Below are 21,739 nucleotides of genomic sequence, written 5' to 3'. Positions count from 1 at the left end.
GAAACTAAAATTCAGTTTTCATTCTAAGCTTTCTGCTTTTCTTCTGCATTATTTATAAGCATGGATAAAATATTAAAGGTCTGAATAAAAATATATAAATATAGTGGTTAATCTTTCCAGAAATCTCTTAACCTCCATTGGTATTTTTCTCTATAGAAAGAGGACTATGATAATTTAAGGGCACTTGGTTTTTTTTTTTTTTTTTGTAGAGACAGAGTCTCACTGTACCGCCCTCGGGTAGAGTGCCGTGGCGTCACACGGCTCACAGCAACCTCTAACTCTTGGGCTTACGCGATTCTCTTGCCTCAGCCTCCCGAGCAGCTGGGACTACAGGCGCCTGCCACAATGGGCACTTGGTTTTAAGTCACCAATTCTGCGGAAAGTATGAGAACTTCTTTTAAATCTATAAATAGCTCTTAATATTTGTTATTAAGCACTCTTTTCTTACTTTGGCTGGTGACACCTCTATAGGGTTTAATTTCTGAATTGGTTGACATATTCTTTTCTTAGGCTATCATAGGGATTACAGCAAAACCTACCCTTTTCCCTTGTTTGGTTTGCAGAAAGATCAACTCACAATTATGGCAGATTAATAAGAGAAAGGTTTATTTCCAAATACCATGTACATTGGGGGGAACCACAAGAGTGATTACCCAAGGTCTCAGTGATGGTCAGAGAACTTTCAGAAGGGAGCAGGGAGAATGTGGAAAGTGTATGTGTTGTAAGTGCTTGCTGGGGGTGGTGTATAGATAGAGGGAAACAGATTGACAGGTATTGTGTTTTAAATGATTTGGAGCCAGGTCTGCTAATCTTCAGAAAAGGAAGTCAGCAGCTTTTTAATTCCTAATCAGGTTACTCAGCTTTTATGCACACAGAGGAAAGGCCTCTTGCAATGCTTTCTGATCATGAATGGCCTTAAATTCAAAATATTCATTATACCAAGGAGTCATATTTTGAGGTGAAATTTCCTTAGGTCCTTTACTATTTGGAAAGTAATATATTTTTCATTTCTGATATGGAATCATCTAAATAAATTTTTCTTTTTTTTACAGAGTTTTACTTTGTCGCCCTCTATAGAGTGCTCTGATGTCACAGCTCACAGCCACCTCCAAATCCTGGGCTTAGGCAATTCTCCCGTCTCAGCCTTCCGAGTAGCTGGGACTATAGGCGCCCACCACAATGCCCAGCTATTTTTTGCAGTTTGGCCAGGGCTGGGTTCAAACCTGCCACTCTCGGTATATAGGGCTGGCGCCCTACACACTGAGCCACAGGAGCTGCCCAGTGAAATATTTTACCACTTTGGAAATATATCATTAGTTTAGTCATGGGAAACACTTCTTCACTTTTAAGATTTTCCGGATGTAACTTTCTTATTTCTACTTTTAGCATTTTATCAAATTATTGCAGTTTGATGTTATAGTAAGCATTAAGACCTCCTTAGGAGATGAATTTCTTCAAAAAATGCATGTTGATAGATGACTATTTAGGGTCTATTGTTATCTGAAGAATCATTAAAGAAAAAGCTTTAATACTGTTGCTCCTATCTGCTTCCCTTACATTTGTATGTGAAAAATTTACCATTTCTATTTGCAAAATCTTGAGTTCAGAACCCAATATCATCAGTATCAATGTATTATGCAATATGTACTTATTGTGCTCCTAAAATAGGTGAGATTCAAACTAGTACAAAAATATCAGTATTTATAGTTTACTCACAGTCATCCCATCCTTGCTTAGTCAGCATTTTGAGTGCTTTGTTTTTCTTTTTCTTAAAGGATAGGAAGAAAATAAGATGATTTAATCCAAGTATTCTGATTGTAAAATTATTGTCTGGTTATGTGAAGACAGATGACTGGTGACTTGTGTGTTTGCTTTTACTTTGGTTCTTACAATCCAAACATCAACTTCTATATTTATCTATTATTGCTTTTATTTTTCTCAGGTACTTGACTTTAATGGTTGTTTTAAAGGTAAAAAGAAATTTAATTCAACTGGTGGTGAATAATTGAACTTAACCAAACCCAAGACAAAAGATTTAACCCTTCAGTTTCTCAGTTTGATGAAGATTCTTGGACTCATTTTCATAGTTCATGCTATATATATATATTTTTTATTTTATTTATTTATTTATTTTTAGAGACAGATAGAGTCTTACTTTATCACCCTCGGTAGAGTGCTGTGACGTCACAGCTCACAGCAACCTCCAGCTCTTGGGCTTAGGCAATTCTCTTGCCTCAGCCTCCTGAGTAGCTGGGACTACAGGCACCCGCCATAACGCCTGGCTATTTTTTGTTGCAGTTTGGCCGGGGCCGAGTTTGAACCCACCACCCTCGGTATATGATGCCAGTGCCTTACTCACTGAGCCACAGGCACTGCCCAGTTCATGCTATGTTGATGAAGAAAGGCTAGCTGAATAAAATCAAGACTTTTTATTTTTTAATTTTATTTGGTTTTCCAATGCAGATGGATCCTGATGAATTTTAGAATATTTCTAAAGAAGGGAATTGAAATCTCAATCAGTAACTAAATAATAAAATGAGATTGATTGGCTTATACTAGGTACATTTTTATTTACTTATGTATTTTTTTGAAACAGAGTCTTGCTCTGTCACCCCAGGTAGAGTGCAGTGGTGTCACAGTTTATTGCAATCTCAAACTCCTAGGCTCAAGTGATCCTCCTGAGTAGCTGGGCCTCCAGGCCAGCAACAGGATGCCTGGTTGATTTTACTATTTTTAGTAGAGACAGACAGTGGGAGGCTTACCTTTGCTCAGGCAGATCCTAAACTGCCTGGGCCTTCCAGAATGCTTAGGATTACAGGTATGAGCCAAAGCACCTGGCCTATTTTTGAAAGAATTAAAGTAATGCAAAACATAGTTATTTGTTTTTGAAACAATTAATATTAAATCGAGAATTTGTTACTAAATTTAGTGCTATCCACATCATAGGCACTAAATATATACTGGTTGTTAGGAGGGAATGGGTAAGTGATTATTACTTGTTCATGCTCTTTTGCAAGAAAAGTGGCTTTTAAAAAAAGGAAAATATTACCCCAGCAAGAATGGCCCACATCACAAAATCTCTACACTACAGATGCTGGTGTGGATATGGAGAGAAGGGAACACTTTTACACTGCTGGTGGGACTGCAAACTAGCATAACCTTTTTGGAAGGAAGTATGGAGAACCTTGCAATCCCATTACTGGGCATCTACCCAGAAGGAAAAAAATCCTTTTATTATAAGGACACTTGCACTAGACTGTTTATTGCAACTCAATGTACAATTGCCAAAATGTGGAAAAAGCCTAAATGCCCACCAACTCAGGAATGGATTAACAAGCTGTGGTATATGTACACCATGGAATACTATTCAGCCATTAAAAAAAAAATGGAGACTGCCTGTAGTCCCAGCTACTTGGGAGGCTGAGGCAGGAGAATCGCTTGGGCCCAGGAGTTGGAGGTTGCTATGAGCTGTGTGAGGCCACGGCACTCTACCGAGGGCCCTAAAGTAAGACTCTGTCTCTACAAAAAAAAAAAAAAAAGAAATGGAGACTTTACATCCTTCGTATTAACCTGGATGGAAGTGGAAGGCATTATTCTTAGTAAAGCACACAAGAATGGAGAAGCATGAATCCTATGTACTCAATTTTGATATGAGGACAATTAATAACAATTAAGGTCACGGTGGGGGTGGGGGAATGGGAGAGCAGAGAGAGAAAGAAAGAGGGAGGGGTGGGGAAAGGAAGAGCAGAGAGAGGGAAGGAGGGAGGAGGGTCGGGCCTTGGTGTGTGCCATACCTTTTGGGGGCAAGACATGATTGCAAGAGGGACTTTACCTAACAAATGGAATCAGTGTAACCTGGCTTATTGTACCCTCAATGAATCCCCAGTAATAAAAAATAAAAATAAAAAAGGAAAATACTTTTATTATAAAACTATTTTCAAAATTCATTTGGTTAGAAATAAATAAACTTTGAAATAAAAAAAAAAGATGATCTTTAAGGTCTTGGTTTGGCTAATATGGGTTTAAAAAAAGATTTATAGTATAGAGAGGGTGAGCATATTAGTCAGGGAGGCGGCCACGTGGTGGCATGATGTATTTACCAACATCCTTCTCTACCTCTACTTCTCCCAAATGGCATCACCTTTTTTGTTCCCTACAGTTTAGAGAACCAGCCCTCAACCTTCCCCCCTACTCCCCAGGGCCACAGTGGAGTAGACACAGTACAGATAAAAGCAGAAGTGGAAACAAAGTTCTACTTAGACTCCTGGGGCTAGAGTCCCACTCTTCCCCACTGGGGCCCTATAAACAATTTATGTAAAATAAGCCTTTCCTTTAAACCACTGGTTTATTCAATTCTGGAGCAACAGAGGTATTTGAATAGAGATGAGCTGAGGAGGCAAAGATAATTTTAAAAGAGTTAGGAGAATTTATTTACTCAATGCAATAAAGTATAAAGAGATAAGGGCTGTACCAGGACACTCAGTGGGACTACAATTGAAGCAATTTTATTTTCCTAAAATAAAAATTATCAATCAGTAGGTATTAAATACTTAGATATTTGGATTAGTGTAGTGACTTTAATGAAAAAGAAACAGTTTTTTAGGCATAAAGCTCCCACTTGAAATGTAAAACTGTTAGGCCAGGCATCTCTAGAGCAATGCTGCTTCCAAGGCAGGTCATTCTGGTTTTTTTTTTGTTGGGGGGGGTTCCCCCTTTTTTCACCTGAAGCATTTTATAATGAAATCTACTCTCAGGCCCGGCGTGGTGGTTCACATCTATAATCCTAGCACTCTGGGAGGTCGAGGCCGGTGGATTGCTTGAGCTCATGAGTTCAAGACCAGCCTGAGTAAAAGCGAGATCCTATCTCTACCAAAAATAGAAAAACTGAGGCAAGAGGATCGCTTGAGCCCCAGTTGGAGGTTGCTGTGAACTACGGCAGCTTGAGACTATCTCAAAAAAAGAAAGAAAGAAATCTACTGTCAAGGACATTGACCTCACAGCATTTAAGGTCTGGGCTCCCTTCTTCACACTTAGGCAGTTCTGTTCAGCCTGTTGTATTCATGGGATTTCTGGTAAGCTTTTGTTTGACTAAAATATTCTGTAGCTAGGGCGGTGCCTGTGGCTCAGTGGGTAGGGTGCCGGCCCCATATACCGAGGGTGGTGGGTTCAAACCCGGCCCCGGCCAAACTGCAACCAAAAAATAGCTGGGCGTTGTGGCGGGCGCCTGTAGTCCCAGCTATCGGGAGGCTGAGACAAGAATCACTTAAGCCCAGGAGTTTGAGGTTGCTGTGAGCTGTGTGAGGCCACAGCACTCTACAGAGGGCCATAAAGTGAGACTCTGTCTCTACAAAAAAAAAAAAAAAATATTCTGTAGCTAAAGAGTTTGAGTGCCCTGGCTCTGTGAGTATCATCTACTCCACACAGCACAGGGTTTCTCACCAAGACACTCTTGTCAGGCCGAACTGCATTTTTCCTGGTTGGGGCGGGCTAACCTGTGTACTGCAAGGTGTTTACCAGCATCCTTCCTGATGACCCCAGGCATGGCACTCAAAAATGTCTCCAAACACGGCCGATTGTCTCCAGAGGCCAAAATCTGCCCCGGCCATCCCTTCCCCAGTCGAGAACCACTAATATAGAGAACTTACAGGCCTAGTTCTAAGCAGAGATCCCCACCTGTTTGCAGCTTATTGCTGTTTTTTATATTTGCTTCGCCTTTGTTCTTCCACTGCTATGGTCATGTTAAACATGAGCTAACATTATAGTATGGGTGATCTTTTAGTGTAATGGGTGAAAAAAAAAGAAGCAGGGTAAAGAATCTAATATGCTAGACTGCTTACCACCCTTCTAAAAATTAATAGGAGAAAAAGGTTGCTTGGTGACCTGAAACAAAAGCAAAAGAAGATTCTAGGTACCAGCTTAAGCACTTCAGGACTGAAAAGCAAAACCTATTTGTCTTTCTACTTATACATGTATTAAGAAATAAAAAGCAGGTTGGTACTCAGTAGTGAATGCAGTACGCAGCAGTAGACAGCGCCCATCAACAACACAGGTGACTTTCGTAAAAATTAATGAAGTACAAGGTTCAGGTGAAGAAAGGACAGACGTTTTGACTGAATAATAACAATGCTGAGAATTCACCCTGAGAAAGTAGGAAAAAAAGGTCTTGGAATCCAGTAATTTGTATTTGAATCTTAACTCCTCAGCTTCACTTTTGTCTTGGGTAAGAAGTTTAATCCCTTTGAGCCCAGAATAAAGAAAAGAACTCATTTCCTTCAGGCCTTACACAGCTTGAAGAAAGGAACAAAATCTTTTAACCATTTATATTTCCAGTACCTGGAAAAAAATACAAATACCTATAAATCGGTTGTAAGCATTAAAAAAAAAAATAAGATTCCTTCTTTTTTAAGGAGTTATAGAAATCATTTCATATATTTTTTTAAATTTCTTTGTTTCCTAGGCATTACTGACCAAGATCATTTTATATTTATTTATAAGACCTCCTGCTTTTCTAATATTTCAGTGTCATACCCAGTTCCATATTTATAGTGTTCGTGAATGATTTGAGATTGACCAGGAATGGTAATGAATGATTTTGACTTATCTTTGAGTTTCTTTTTCAAATGTCAGAATAGGGCATTTGAAAGATAAAGTTTTATACAAAAAGACTTAGACTTGTCCTGAACCATAATTATTATATCCTATATCAATAATCTTAAAGTCTAAACCCTCTTGTCCAGGTCTAGTAATGATTATGCCACTCAGGGTGTCAAGGGAGAGGTTGATAACACCTTAGCGGCCCCCCACCAGGTACAGACTGCCTTTAAGATCAGATAAGCAGGCTCATGCCTATAATTCCAGCACTTGGGGAGGCTGAGGCAGGAGGATCCCTTGGGCCTAGAAATTGGAGGCTGCAGTGAGCTGTGATAATACCATTGCATTCCACTCTGGGTGACAGAATGAGACTCCATCTAATAACAGCAACAAAAAGACATGGGCCAAAAAAAAAAAAAAAAAAGACATGGAGAGTACTGGTACATATTGTGCTGACTTGTAATTAACTGGCAGCATATAAAACAAGGGTGGCAGCTGGCTTTTGCTTTTATCTTTATAAGCCTTTCACTTCGTTTCTATAAAGACTTAAAGCTTCGATTATTCAGAGATATTTAAAATTACCTCATCACATCAAAGGAGTGTACTAGGATCACACTGTTTACACACCACTGATAGGCCTCATGCTTTTTGTCCCCTCTCCACTCACAGGCATCATCCTATCCCTCCATCAAACATACCCAGATCTCATCTCTCTTCCAACTTAAGGTAGGACCGCTACTCTTTTCTAAAAAGTCTCTAGGGATGGTCTAGGATTATTTTCAGTAACTGGGAAAAACTGCTTCCAACAACATGCTTACAAAATTCCTGCAGCATGAGACCTCACTGACAATGGAAAAAGACAATCATGAAATACTGCCTGTTAAGTATAAACACGGTACACTTTTTGCTTCCCAGGTTGAAACAGGTCAGTTGTAAGAATTTAGATAACAAATTCTTCTCTGATCTAACTTTCACCATCAGAACCCATGGACAATAGAAATTTGCTAATTCTGTGTAGTTTTTGGTGATTTATAAGACAAACAAATGGGAGAAAAGGGTTTTTCTCAATATTTTTCCCAATATCTAGAATATTACTTCATTCAAATGGGAGAAAAGGGTTTTTCTCAATAATTTCCCCAATATCCAGAATATTACTTCATTCCAAAAGAACTGACATTTATCAAAAGTCCCACTTTCCCCTTTACTTTATGTTCTGCTGAACTTTTCTTCATGCATATCCCTTAGTCACATAATTTGTGGCAAGAGACAGCCAGACAAGTGAAAACAATATTCAGTATTTTAACCAATGGCAACACTTAATGTGCCTGAAAAAAATGAATCCTACCACAAAAGATACATCTGGTATCCAAGTAAATGTCTTAAGCAAATTATAATGAAGGACAAATTTAACTTACAGGGGATTTTTTGGAACATTTATTTTTATTTATTTATTTATTTTGAGACAGAGTCTATGTGGCACTCATAGACATGGTACAGTGCCGTGGCATCACAGCTCAACTTCAACTTCAAACTCCAAATGATTCTCTTGCCTCAGTCTCCCAAGTAGCTGGGACTACAGGTGTCTGACACAACATCTGGCTTTTTGTTGTTGTTGCAGTTGTCATTGTTGTTTTAGCTGGCTCGGGCTGGGCTCAAATGGGCCAGCCTGGGGGTATGTGGCCAGTGCCCTATCCACTGAGCTATGGGAGCTGCCTTTCTTTGAACATTCAAAATGTTAAAGCAAGTTATGCTACCATAAGCATCACCAAGAGATTCGAGTCCCTTACAATGTTGGTCAAGTCTTAATACACACAGGAAGCAAATGAGTTATACTTTCTGTAACACTCTCAATCCCAGAATTGAGTTTTGAAAGCTAGGTTTTCCAACAGTATACCTAACATACCGTGAATTCAGGACAATCTGAAATTCATGATGTTCTAGGTCAAGCAAGGAACCTCCTAAGTAATGTGTTCAGACTGACAGGTTTCAAAACATGCTATCGCAAAATACAGCTCTTTTGTATACTGAACATTTTAAGCTGAGGAAATGTGAGAAACAGCAGGCGTAGGAAGGACTCTCTGACCTTCCCCAGAAATAGGCCATAAACCCCCACCCCCCATATGACAGGTGCCCTCCCTAGAACTGGAGGAAAGAAGCATCTTTTATTTTTTTTGAAACAAGAGTCTCAGTATGTCACTCTCGGTAGAGTACGGTGGTGTCATAGCTCACAGCAACTTCAAACTCTTGGGCTCAAGTGATTCTCTTGCCTTAGCCTCCCAAGTAGTCCTATAGTTGGGACTATAGGCACCCGCCACAACACCTGGCTATTTTTAGACATGGGGTCTCGCTCTGGCTCAGGCTGGTCTCGAACCTGTGAGCTCAGGCGATCCACCCGCCTCAGTCTTCCACAATGCTAGGATTACAGGTGTAAACCACCATGCCCTGCCACGAAAGAAACATCCTTATTCCTGAAGACCAAGGGACAGTGAGAACAATCCAAACAACAGGCCTTGCTAAGTGTCTGCCCGCTTACTACCCTGTTCCCCCCAAAATAAGACATCCTCCGAAAATAAGACCTACTTACAGGAAAGATAAGACATTTCCTGAAAATAAGACCTAGCACATCTTTGGGAGCACACCTTAAAATAAGAAACAGGGTACTATTACCTCCTATCCCTTTGTCCCATCACAATTTTCCATGACTTTCTACTGTTCATCAAGTGTAGTACAAAAACACTTGCGTTTATCTATTTCTTTGGTCTAGAATTTCTTATGGGGACTCCTGTGTCCCATAAAACTTATATTAAATACATCTGAATGTTTTTCTCTTGTTAATCTGTTTTTTGTTACAGAGCCCTAACTGAGGGAAGGTTTTTTCCCCCCTTTCCCCTATAGGAGCATGTTTCCTAGTTTTTCATGAGCTATAATTTAATATTAGCTTGTTCTATACTGTGGTATAGAACAGTTAATTCATTCATGGAAAGCTAAACTTTCTAGTGTTAACAGCTGCCAAATTTCCCTACTGATAATTTTAACCAGTGAGCATAAAGCTTAGTTTTACCTGTTAAATGTCTTGTTATCTATAGTTTGGTATTTGATACACTATCGTATTTCTGTCCTTTTGCATTCATTGTGTACTAGTGTATGGCTATCCTTATCTGCCTCACTGTGATACAGAACAGCAGCTCTTGAGGTCCACTTTAGCCCTCATCTCTTTGACACCACTGAGACCCCTTGAAGACCTCTGGACCACTGTACTGCCCAGGTGGTGGCAACATCACCATAAACTCTCCTGACTTCAAGGACTTTAATGACTCCAAGATAGGACACAGTTGCTATCTTTTGGCCTATGTGTTCACATCCAACCATTCTTAAGGGTTCATGTGTCATAAACCTAAAAAACGAAATATAATATTTTCTCCTAAAACTGTTTCCTTTATACTTTTGTTTTTTAACTGAGTCTGTTCTTCTGAATAAAATATTTGTCTTTCTAGACTTAAAGCATGCAAATTCTTCTGATGTCATAAAAATCTTAAGATTATAAATAATATACAAAAAGAGTAAAAGTTGAAGAGCTGTCTAAAATACATAAGTTCAGGGGGCACCTGTAGCACCAGCCCCATGTAGCAGGGGTAGCGGGTTCACACCCAGCCTGGGCCTGCTAAAGAAAATAAATTAATGAAGATAAACATAAAGAATGCAGTACATATTAAAGGTAAGACATTAAGATACAGATAATGGATAAAGCAGGAATTTTTTTTTTTTTTTTCTGAGACAGAGTCTCACTGTATTGCCCTAGGTAGAGTTCCGTGGCGTCACAGCTCACAGCAACCTCAAACTCTTGGGCTTAAGCGATTCTCTTGCCTCAGCCTCCCAAGTAGCTGGACTACAGGTGCCTGCCACAATGCCCAGCTATTTTTCTGTTGCAGTTGTCATTGTTGCTTAGCTGGCCAGGGCTGGGTTCAAACCCGCCAGTATCGGTGCATATGACTGGAGCCGTAAGCACTGTGCTATGGGCTCCCAAGCCAGTAGGAATATTTTTAAATGATTTCCTTTGTTACAAAGCACTAATTTACTGAAGTGCTGTGGACACATACATGTTTGTTACTATATTGTACTTCAAATACTTTAGGAAACAATGCTAAGAAGAGAAAATAGGAATTAATGATGAAATCTCAAAATACCTTTGTAGAAATAAAGACTCAGTGGAAAATTTCAGAGAGCTCAAAATACTGTATTAGGCCTATTAACTAAAACAACATGATCTAATGTTCAACCAGTATCTAATTATTATGGTATAGAACAGTTAATTGACTCAGCACCCGTAGCTCTGCGCCTAGGGTGCCAACCACATACACCGGAGCTGAAGGGTTGGAACCCAGCCCAGGTCTGCCAAGCAACAATGACAACTACAACAAAAAAATAACCAGGCATTGTGGCGGGTGCCTGTAGTCCCAGCTACGTGGGAGGCCACTTAAGCCCAAGAGTTTGAGGTTGCTGTGAGCTGTGATGCCATTACACTCTACCAAGGGCAACATAGTGAGACTCTGTCTCAAAAAAAAAAAAAAAAAAAAATAGGGCGGTGCCTGTGGCTCAGTGAGTAGGGCACGGGTCCCATATATGGAGGGTGGCAGGTTTGAACTGGCCCCCGGCCAAACTGCAACAACAACAAAAAATAGCTGGGCGTTGTGGTTGGCTGTGTAGTCCCAGCTACTCGGGAGGCTAAGGCAAGAGAATCACTTGAGCCTGAGAGTTTGAGGTTGTTGTGAGCTATGATGCCACATTACTCTACCAAGGGCGATAAAGCAAGACTCTGTCTCAAAAAAACAAAAACAAAAACAAAAACAAAAAAACCAGTTAATTCATTCATAGAAATCCATACTGCTTACCTGGACAAGTGAGCATAAAACTCATTAGACTTATTTAAAAATGTTTTCTTTTAGGAGGAAATGCTGGCGAACGGGGGAAAAAAGACTGAAAGATAGGAGAGAGAAACTTGTAAAGCTATTTAAAGGGAGAGTGAACTATACCTATAATAAATACAAAAAATTCTGCTCTGAATGGGTAATACCAAAAAAGTGAAGAAGAAAAAAAAGAACTTTAAACTGTAGTCTCAGCTACTTGAGAGGCTGAAGCAGAAGGATTGTTTGAGCCCAAGAGTTCAAGGAGGCAGTGAGCTATGATCATGCCATGGCACTCCAGCCAGAGCAACAGAGCAAAATCAATCTCAAAGAAAAAATAAATAGGGTGACTTCCATTGCTCAGTGGGTAGGGCATTGGTCATATACACCAAGGCCTGGCAGGTTCGAACCCGGCCAGGGCCAGCTAAAGCAACAATGACAATTGCAACAACAACGAAAATTAGCCGACGCCTGTAGTCCCAACTACCTAAGAGGCTGAGGCAAGAGAATCACTTAAGCCCAGAAGTTTGAGGTTGCTGTGAGCTGTGACACCACGGGACTTTACCCAGGACAACAGCTTCAGACTGTATCCTGTATTCATACTTCAGACTCTGTATCCAAGAAAAATAAACAAATAAATAAATGAATAAAAAGAAGCACCTCAGGCAAAATAAACTGCTCAAGTTAAAACACTCAAAGCTCTTAAATATTGACATAAATTACAAATTATCAATCTAGTGATTCACTTGTGATACTTGACCTAAATCATTTCAGTAATCTTCATGAGTTGAATTAAAAAGGTCAGACCCCTTTTAAGAACTAAAGATAATCTATGGTAAATAGTGTTACCTCATCAGTGGGAGACAGATGTTACAAAACAAACTGTCTCCTGTTAGACTCAACTTACCTTTTATGAACAGGCTCCATAATAATGGTGCATTATTTATTTATGGAAGAAGGAGGCAGAAAATGTCAAATTTACTTTATTAATATGTCTGCCTTCACAAACCAAAATTTAGCATGCAAGATGAAATTCTACACAAGAGAACGGAATTTTTCTTTACTTACTTTAATATTTATTTGGGTACAGGGCAGTGTCTGTAGCTCAGTGGGTAGGGCACCAGCCCCTACACCGAGGGTGACGGGTTGGAACCCAGCCGCAGCCAAACTGCAACAAAACAGCTGGTGGCGGGTACCTGTGGTCCCAGTTACTGGGGAGGCTGAGGCAAGAGAATTGCCTAAGCCCAGGAGTTGGAGGTTGCTATGGGCCGTGAGGACACGGTACTCTATGGAGGGCGATAAAGTGAGACTGTCTCAAAAAAACAAAACAAAAAAAAAGGCTCAGCACCTGTAGCTCAAGCAGCTAAGGAGCCAGCCACATACACCAGAGCTGGCGGGTTCCAATCCAGCCCAGGCCTGCCAAACAACAATGACAACTACAGCCAAAAAATAGCCAGGCATTGTGGCGGGCACCTGTAGTCCTAGCTACTTGGGAGGCTGAGGCAAGAGAATCGCTTAAGCCCAAGAGTTGGAGGTTGCTATTCGCTGTGATGCCAGGGCACTCTACCCAGGGCAATAGCTTGAGGCTCTGTCTCCAAAAAAAAAAAAAAAAATATATATATATATATATATATTTATTTATTTGGGTACAATTTTGAAAAAGATGAAATGAAATAATAAACTATGATATACAGTATATTACTAGTAAGGTAATCAAGAAACTTAACTCACCATTTTTTAGGTTTTGATAATGGTTTGTATTTGCTGTATTTTACACGCCATTCAAGAACTTCTTTACAGCGCTGACACACTCCATCATGAAGTTTTGCATTAATTTTCTTAAAAACAAACAAAAACAATTGAGAACGTCAACGGCGAGGCAGCATTGCAAACCCTACAAAAAGGCACATGAGAAATTTAAGATTTTAAAAAATAAGCACCTAACTTTGATCTGTATCACGTTTTATGATATTATGTATTTTTATGTACATTGCTCGATTTAGTCTATACCAAGGCAATGGTTCTTAACTGGATGTAGCTCAGAATCATGTAGGTAACTTTTTAATCTCCTGGCAGATACATTTTGAGAAAGTTCTCCCCATTGATCTTAATTTATGCATGTGTTAAAATTCAAACTATATAGCTATGTGCATTTTATTGTAAATTACACCCCAATGAAAACATAATAATAAAAAAGAAAGTCTAGCTCCTACGTTAAGACTATCATTTTAACAATTTAAATCCTACCAGTGGGTTAAAATTCAGCTGGGAAATCAGACAGTCCTGAATTGTCAGTCTGTAGGGGAGAGCAGAGATTGAAATTTGGGGAAAGAGTACCAGGAAGAAGCTGGAAGCAAGAAGACATTCCATTATTCAGTTTATTTATTTATTATTATTATTTTTGAGACAGAGCCTCAAGCTGTCGTCCTGGGTAGAGTGCTATAGCATCACAGCTCACAGCAACCTCCAACTCCTGGGCTCAAGTGATTCTCCTGCCTCCACCTCTCAAGTAGCTGGGACCACAGGCGCCCGCCACGACACCCCGCTATTTTTTGGTTGCAGCCGTCATTGTTGTCTGGCAGGCCCGGGCTGGATTCAAACCCACCAGCTCAGGTGTATGTGGCCGGCACCTTAGCCCCTTGAGCCACGGGTGCCGAGCCCCATTATTCAGTTTAATCCTTTTGTACTCTCTCATAAAGAAAATATTTTAGAAAAGTTCCCCTTACTTACCTGGTTTCTTCAAAATAAAAAATTTATATGTGTATGTGAATACGTGTGGTAAAAAAGAGGCTTTACCAGGGGGAAAGAATATTTTTATTATAATTTTCTTCACAAAATGTATTGGGAAAGGAGGATAGTAAAAATTCAAATGTGTCAAGTATGCTATGGAACAGTTGTACGTGTTATGAAATTCTTGTGATTCAGTACACTGCTTTCACAGAGTCCTCAGGGTGCACTAATTGTTTTGGGGGTGGAAGCTTTGTCTTTGGCTGTGGAAGCTTTGTCTTTGGCTATTGTTGGAATAATGAGTAGAGGACATTTTACATTTTCTTTGTTTCTTTTGTTTCCTTTTTAAATTTCTCAAGCGGAGAGAGAAACATCACAAAGATGAGAATTCTTTGGAAGGCTATTTAATAGTAAGTTAATGTTTAGACAAGATCCTCTAATAGAAAATCCTCTAACAGAAAATGAAACTTTTGAAGAGTGCTTGATATTCTTGAAAATTCTAAACAAGGTAAAATATTTGACAAAACACTTATCCAAAGAGAAAATATATCAGAGATATTCTCAACATCCATAAAGTAAGCTGCTAATACATTATGTTTGAATTTATCTCTATAGTGGAAAACATATTCTGTTGCTTATAAATTGTGTGCAACTGTATTCCTTTTTTGCTGACATAGATGTAAAGTCTGTCAGAAAGTAAATTCTGCATATGTGGTTATATATTTTTTTCCCTTATTCTGGTCCACCAACTGCTTCCAGAAAGAAGGGACCCTGTATCTACAAACCAAACTCTTCTTCCTCTCAACCTTGGTACTTGGTCATCAAACACAGAAGTTCACATGTTATCAGTTGTTTTAACTGCCCTCGATGCGTAGAATATCTCATTAAAAGCATAACTTCTATTTTCTTAACTCTAACAATAATTGAAAAAAGCTAATGACTCTGAACTATACGATTACAATACAAATGTGATATAGACTTCCTAATTCTTAGACCACTGAACATTTCGTTATTGGCAATTTTATTGTATATGACACATTCTGCTTATTAACTAGGCAGTACTCTTTGGTTTCTTGTTTGTTTCTGTATCCAATTTCTGACCAGTTCATCTTGATTTACAAAGCTGTACATAGTTTGGAAACTGGTTTCTTTAGGGTGGATCGACAGAAGAACAAAACAGGTCTTTGTGAGAACTTGCCCTGTGAGTGAGATCTGAAGCAGTATAAATGGAGGTGCTGTACAGAGTTCACATGAATAACAGCACTACTATAAAATTAAACTTGATTTTTATGTGTTAAGAAATGAGAGTAAGAATGAAAATGAATAGTACTTTTCACTTAAAAATAGGTGCAGAAAGAAAAATGTATACCTTGTTTTACTATATTTTGGTAAAACAGAAGTGCATTCCTGAGATGTGAGCAAAGAAAAGCTAAATCTTAGTTCTAGGAATCCTTCTGCCTAAGGCAAAGGAGATGACATCTTACTTTACTCACACTTATGTTTACAACTAACTCTGTTTTGGCAATTAATTTTAGTATATTCCCCATGGTAGAAAACATAGGTTATTAAGGCTAAGATTTATATATGCCCAAATAAAAAACCAAAAGCTAGTGTTATAAATAGAAAACCCATTTAATGCAATAAGTTACTTTACAGCTTTTTAAAGAAAAAAAAATCTTCCTTGGAAGAGTCCCCTGAACTTACGAATCATCCAAATAAGAAAACTTTATCAAGTGAATATTTTCAAGTTAGAGTAAACTTAAGCTTAGCACATGAAAAATTACTCCTACTGTATATTTTTTTTTTTTTTTTTTTGTAGAGACAGAGTCTCACTTTACTGCCCTTGGTAGAGTGCCGTGGCCTCACACAGCTCACAGCAACCTCCAACTCCTGGGCTTAAGCAATTCTCTTGCCTCAGCCTCCCGAGTAGCTGGGACTACAGGCGCCTGCCACAACGCCCGGCTATTTTTTTTTTTTTGGTTGCAGTTTGGCCGGGGCTGGGTTTGAACCCGCCACCCTCGGTATATGGGGCCGGCGCCTTACTGACTGAGCCACAGGCGCCGCCCCCTACTGTATATTTTATATGTCTTAAAAATGTCCTAGGCATCATTAATTCTCCATCATATATTTGAGAGTAATTGTTGTTAGTCCAGCTTTAAGCATTTTATTGTCAAATAATATATCTTTGGCATTGTAATATAGAAATCCCAGACAGAAATTGAGTGAGGAAGGACTTCAACTCTAAAGAAGGTAGCAAGATCTAATTGTAAATATATCATCTGTATCAGTGTGCTGATGCTGAAAAGTATTTTATAAAACAAAGTGTTGTTTACCAGAAGATTAACATTGAGGGGAAAAGAATTTCAGTATCATTCACAAACTAAAGTAATTTTTCTCTAGGATTTTTTGTGCATAGTAATTCCTTCAGAAATTCCAACAGCAAAACAGTGGTGTTTTCCTTAATTAAAAAAAGTAGAATTGAAAAAGTGAAATTCTCAAAGAAAAATGTCAATTTCAACTGCTACCAAAAATGCATTACCATAAACCAACCTTGTTCTTTCCTCTGCATTATTCCTTTTAAGCTAAGGTATTTGACTGTATATAACAGTCGAACAGTCTATAACAGAAAATAGGAACTTTTTTATCTTATTTAATTATATTTAAAAGTATAAACTTTCTAATTTTCTGGAAATATCCCCTGATTTGAAATTTAGTTAGAAGATAAAAGATTCCTTGATTTGAGGACAAGAACATCTATGACAAACAATAATGATATGAAAATCTGTCTTTTAGGCTGAGACTTTCAAATGATAAACTACATTATTGTAAATCTTTTTAATATGGCTAGAACATTCTTAGACATAAAGTATCTAACAAAACAAGACAAAAAAAATACATGAGGGAATCACAATGAGAGAAAAATAATTACAGGAAAGAAAAATTACAAAGCAGACAGAAATGTAGCTAGGAAGTGCTTGTTAGACCAGGGCTACAACAAATGAGGGCAGCCAGTGAAACATAACTCAATGTGTGTAACACACCAAATATCCAGTTTCTCAGAAGCAGCACAATTATTCTGTTATTGAAACCCAAAGTTAAAAAAAAGAAACAAAGTTTCATCTTTCCCACAACATGTGATACAGTAAGCAATCTCTCCAAAACATCCTTCCATAACAAAGCATTTCACAGAACTGTCTTCTACTTTGGTTCTCAATGTAGGCCAGTGTTATAATGCCCAGGCCGAGGGCAGTAAAAAAGTTACTGTTAGTGTACTGTCCCTGACAGTCATAGGATCTATAGGAACGAACGGCACATCATAAGGTCATCTTGAATAAATACTATTTCTCTCAACTAAGCTCTAGAAATTTTACCTTTTATTATGAGAAATACCAACTTACAGAAAAAAAGTTAAAATAATAATCTTAATGGACAACCACATATATGTGCCTAAGAGACAATCATTCATATTTTACCTCTTTGCTTCTTGTAGTAGTACAGTTAAAATAAGTTACAAGACATTCACCTCTTCATACTCAAAATATCCTAGAAAAAAAAGATTTTCTCCACAACACTGTTAAATAAAAGCAACAGAGACTTTCTAATCTCAATTCTGTTACCACACCTAAGAAAAATGAAAAATGTCATCAAATGTGTTACGTCTATATTGAAATTTCAAGTTGTTCCAAAATGGGTTTCCAGAACTGTTTTTTTCCCTACCTAAATCAGTATTATTTAGCTGTTTTCTCTCTTTTGATCTACAAGGGTGCTTTACCATTCTTATCCCCTGTTACATCGATGTTTTGAAGAGAACCAGATGAGTTATTCTAGACAATTTCTAACATTCTGGATTTGTCTGGTTTTCTCTTGCTATAATTTAACTCATTACTTTATTGCCTATTAATATATGTCCTTTAAAATGGAAGTTAGGTTTATAGACTTAAATATGTCCAGGTTAATTTTTTTTATTTTGAGACAGAGTCTTACTTGGTTGCCCTGGGTACAGTGCCATGGTGTCATCATAGCTCACAACAACCTCAAACTCTTGGGTTCAAGCAATCCTTTTTTCTCAGTTTTTCTATTTTTTTTTTTTTTTTTTTTGGTAAAGACAGAGTCTTACTTTATTGCCCTCAGTAGAGTGCTGCAGCATCACACAGCTCACAGCAACCTCCAACTCCTAGGCTTAGGGGATTCTCTTGCCTCAGCCTTCCAAGTAGCTGGGACTACAGGCACCCACCACAACGTCTGGCTATTTTTTGTTGCAGTTTGGCCAGGGCCAGGTTTGAACCCACCACCCTCGGTATATGGGGCTGGCCCCTACCCACTGAACCACAGGCACCGCCCAGTTTTTCTATTTATTTTTAATAGAGATAGGTCTCACTCTTGCTCAGGATGGTCTTGAACTCCTGAGTTCAAGCAATCTGCCCATTTTGGCCTCCCAGAGTGCTAGGGTTACAGGCATGAACCACCACGCCTGGCCTCATGTTAATTACTTTTTGATCAGAATAGTTAGTTTATAGGTGATGCTGCTGCTACTATGTACTTCATATTACTCCACGTCAGAAAACACATAACATCTAGTTTTCACTTAGTCAGCAACGCTGAATTTGACTGATAACTTAATTAGGGTGGTGACCCAGATCTCTTCAAATTATAAAGATTATAATAATCTATGAAGGCAATATTAATAAACTATTCAAAAATAATATCATATCAGGATTTTAGAACCCATTCATGATCTATGCCTCAATCATTTTACTAAGAGATGAAGAATGCTAACTCTTATTCTACTCTTTCTACATTAATTAAAAAAAAAAGATTGCTAGCTTAAGTCAGTTTTAAGGTATACTATATATACAATAAAATTTGCCTATATTAGGAATATAGTTGTAGAAGTGTGACAATCAAAATATAGGGCATTTCCATCACTCCAAAAAGTTCCCTTATGCCCCTCCATTGTCAATCCCCTCTACCACCTGCTAGGTAACATTAATTTTTTTCATTTTTTTTTGCAGTTTTTGGCTGGGGCCGGATTTGAACCCACCACCTCTGGTATATGGAGCTGGCGCCCTACTCTTTTGAGCCACAGGCAACACTCCGATAACACTGATTTTTAATCTGCTCCTACAGTTTTACTTTTTCCAGAATGTCATATAAATGGAATGATAAAGTATATGGCCATTGATAAGCTCATTCCTCTTCACTGGTGAATAGTATTCCAGTGTATGAATTACTATAATATTTATTCATTCACCAATTAAAGAACATTTTGAGTTGTTTCTAGTTTGGGGTTACTAATAAGTATTTACATACAAATTTTTGTGTGGAGATATTTTTATTTATCTTGGGTTAATTCCTAGGAATAATATTGTTGGCCTAAATAACTTAATGCTTAATTTTATAAGGAACTAACAGTTTTTCAAAGTTGCTGTATCACTTTGCATTCCACCCGCCATGTATGAAGATACAGTTTTCCTACTTTCCAGCCCTTAAAGTTTTCTTCTAGGGGGAAGGGAGGAGGAAAAGGAGGGTAAATTCACATGTAAGGAGTGCAGTGCACACTGTCTCGGCACACTGAACAAGTTTGACTCAATCTGCACAAAAATTTTGTATCTAAAAATGTGTGTATCCCCTAATATTCTGAAATTTTTAAAAAGTGTCTTCTTGTTTTTGCCATTCTAATACATATGTATTGTTACCTCTTTATGAATTTAATTCACATTTCTCTAATAATTAATAATGGCAGACATCTTTTCATGTATTTACTTGCCACAATGTATTTGCTTTGCTGAAGTGTTTATTCAAATCTTTCGTCCTTTTCTTTTCTTTTCTTTTTTTTTTTTGAGGCAGTCTCATTATGTCACCCTTGGTAGAGTGCCGGGTGGCGTCACAGCTCACACACAGCAACCTCCAACTCTTGGGCTTAAGCAATTCTCTTGCATCAGCCTCCCAAAGTAGCTGGGACTATAGGCGCCCACCACAACACCGAGGGATTTTTTTTGTTGCAGTTGTCATTGCTGTTTAGCTGGCCTGGGCCTGGTTCGACCCTGCCAGCCTCAGGGTATGTGGCTGGTGTCATGACCACTATGCTACAAGCGCTGAGCCCTTTTGCCCATTTTTAAAAATTAGATGGTTCATTAATTTACTACTGAGATGTAAGAGATCTATATATATATGGACACTCGCCCTATATCAGATACGGGCTTTACAAATATATTCTCCCAATCTGTGCTTTTATTTCCATTATCATAACAGTATTTTTAAGAGATCTTTTCATTTCAAAGAGGGAAAAATTTATGAATTTTTCTTCTATAAACCATATTTTGTCTCAAATTTAACATTTTTTTTTGAGATAGTCTCACTCTGTTGTCCCAGGCTGGAGTGCTTTCGAGTCATAGATCACAGCAACCTCAAACTCTTGGGCTCAAGCAATCATCTTGCCTCCATCTCTGGAGTTGCTGGGACTACAGATGCCCACCACCATGCCTAACTAGTATTTTTATTTTTACTTTTTAGTGGAAGCAGGGTCCTGCTCTTGCTTAGGCTGGTCTCAAACTTCTGAGCTTAAGGGATCCATCTGCCTCAGCCTCCCAGAGTGCTACAACTACAGGTGTGAGCCACAGTGACCGGCCTAAAAATTCTTGCTATAATCAACTTATTATTACACTTAGCGGAGACAGAACACTACCACTATATGATCCAGGATATGAGTAGGAAGTTCTATTCACTTAAAACTCTCAAACCTACAATCCCTTTTTAAATGTGGCATGAAGTAGTACTTTGAATGTCTACTACCCTCAGAAACCTTATATTTGGACAAATTCTGGGCTAGAGAATAGGGTTAAAAGTGCTGGCACTAGTTTACAGAGTGATTGGGAAAAGCTAAGATCACTGCTGGCCCTGAGTACTAAAAACAATATTCACTATACACAGCACACTGTCTGAATCCTACATCATATTTAGTAGTGATAAGGTTAAGGCAAGACAGAAGTGCAGTAAACGGAATGTGTTTAAGAGTTGAATCATTCAGTTAAAGAAAAACTCCTTGTTTTTTAACCTTGAAGCTTTTCACTGGGCTGTATTTTCTCATGCCTGACTTTATTCAATACAACATGGACTGAGTAGGTGTTATTTATTTTGCATCAAGTTGCACTGACATTTGGGAAACTACATTTGTTCAGCATAACTAGAGATTAGCTACCAGCATTTATAAGGATTCTTCACAAAAATTTCAGTCCAAATCTCCTTCAAGCAAAATATTACCCTAAAATGCTTGATATACACACATACATCAAATACATAAATATTTCAGTAAACAATATTTGATTTTTAAAAACAATATATAAAAATTTAATTGAGATATACCTAAGGCACAAAATGAGGCATATCTGGACTGTGAGCTGCAATAATTGTTATTCTTCCCTGAAATCCCACCCATCTTCCTCCCATTCCTTTTATATTCATTACAAGTTCTTAAAACATTAATAACAAACCGAGAAAAGTAAAAATCTACAGTACAAATG

At 38.3% G+C, this 21,739-nt stretch overlaps 1 protein-coding gene across 9 annotated transcripts in view; it reads right to left on the bottom strand.

Annotated features, from left to right (window-relative positions):
- Nucleotides 1-21,739, bottom strand: part of C2H9orf85 (chromosome 2 C9orf85 homolog) — a 237,403-nt gene that overhangs the window by 173,428 nt on the left and 42,236 nt on the right. For 7 of the 9 annotated variants that reach the window (XR_008376717.1, XM_053574994.1, XM_053574991.1 and 4 more), the window contains exon 2: nucleotides 13,224-13,330. The exons of 1 other annotated variant lie outside the window; for it this stretch is intronic. Coding sequence is in view for 6 of the 8 variants with exons in the window: in XM_053574994.1 (XP_053430969.1) it covers nucleotides 13,224-13,330 (107 nt within the window). In the remaining 2 variants the exon portion in view is untranslated. Of the gene's footprint in view, nucleotides 1-1,716; nucleotides 1,769-13,223; nucleotides 13,331-21,739 lie in introns of all 9 variants that reach the window. One more of the 9 variants, XR_008376722.1, reaches the window with a different exon arrangement.

Source organism: Nycticebus coucang, chromosome 2 (genome assembly GCF_027406575.1).
Source record: "Nycticebus coucang isolate mNycCou1 chromosome 2, mNycCou1.pri, whole genome shotgun sequence".
In the NCBI taxonomy this organism is placed as follows: Eukaryota; Metazoa; Chordata; class Mammalia; order Primates; family Lorisidae; genus Nycticebus; species Nycticebus coucang.
Note: the sequence above shows the minus strand (reverse complement) of the source record. Positions and strands in the feature narration are given on the sequence as shown.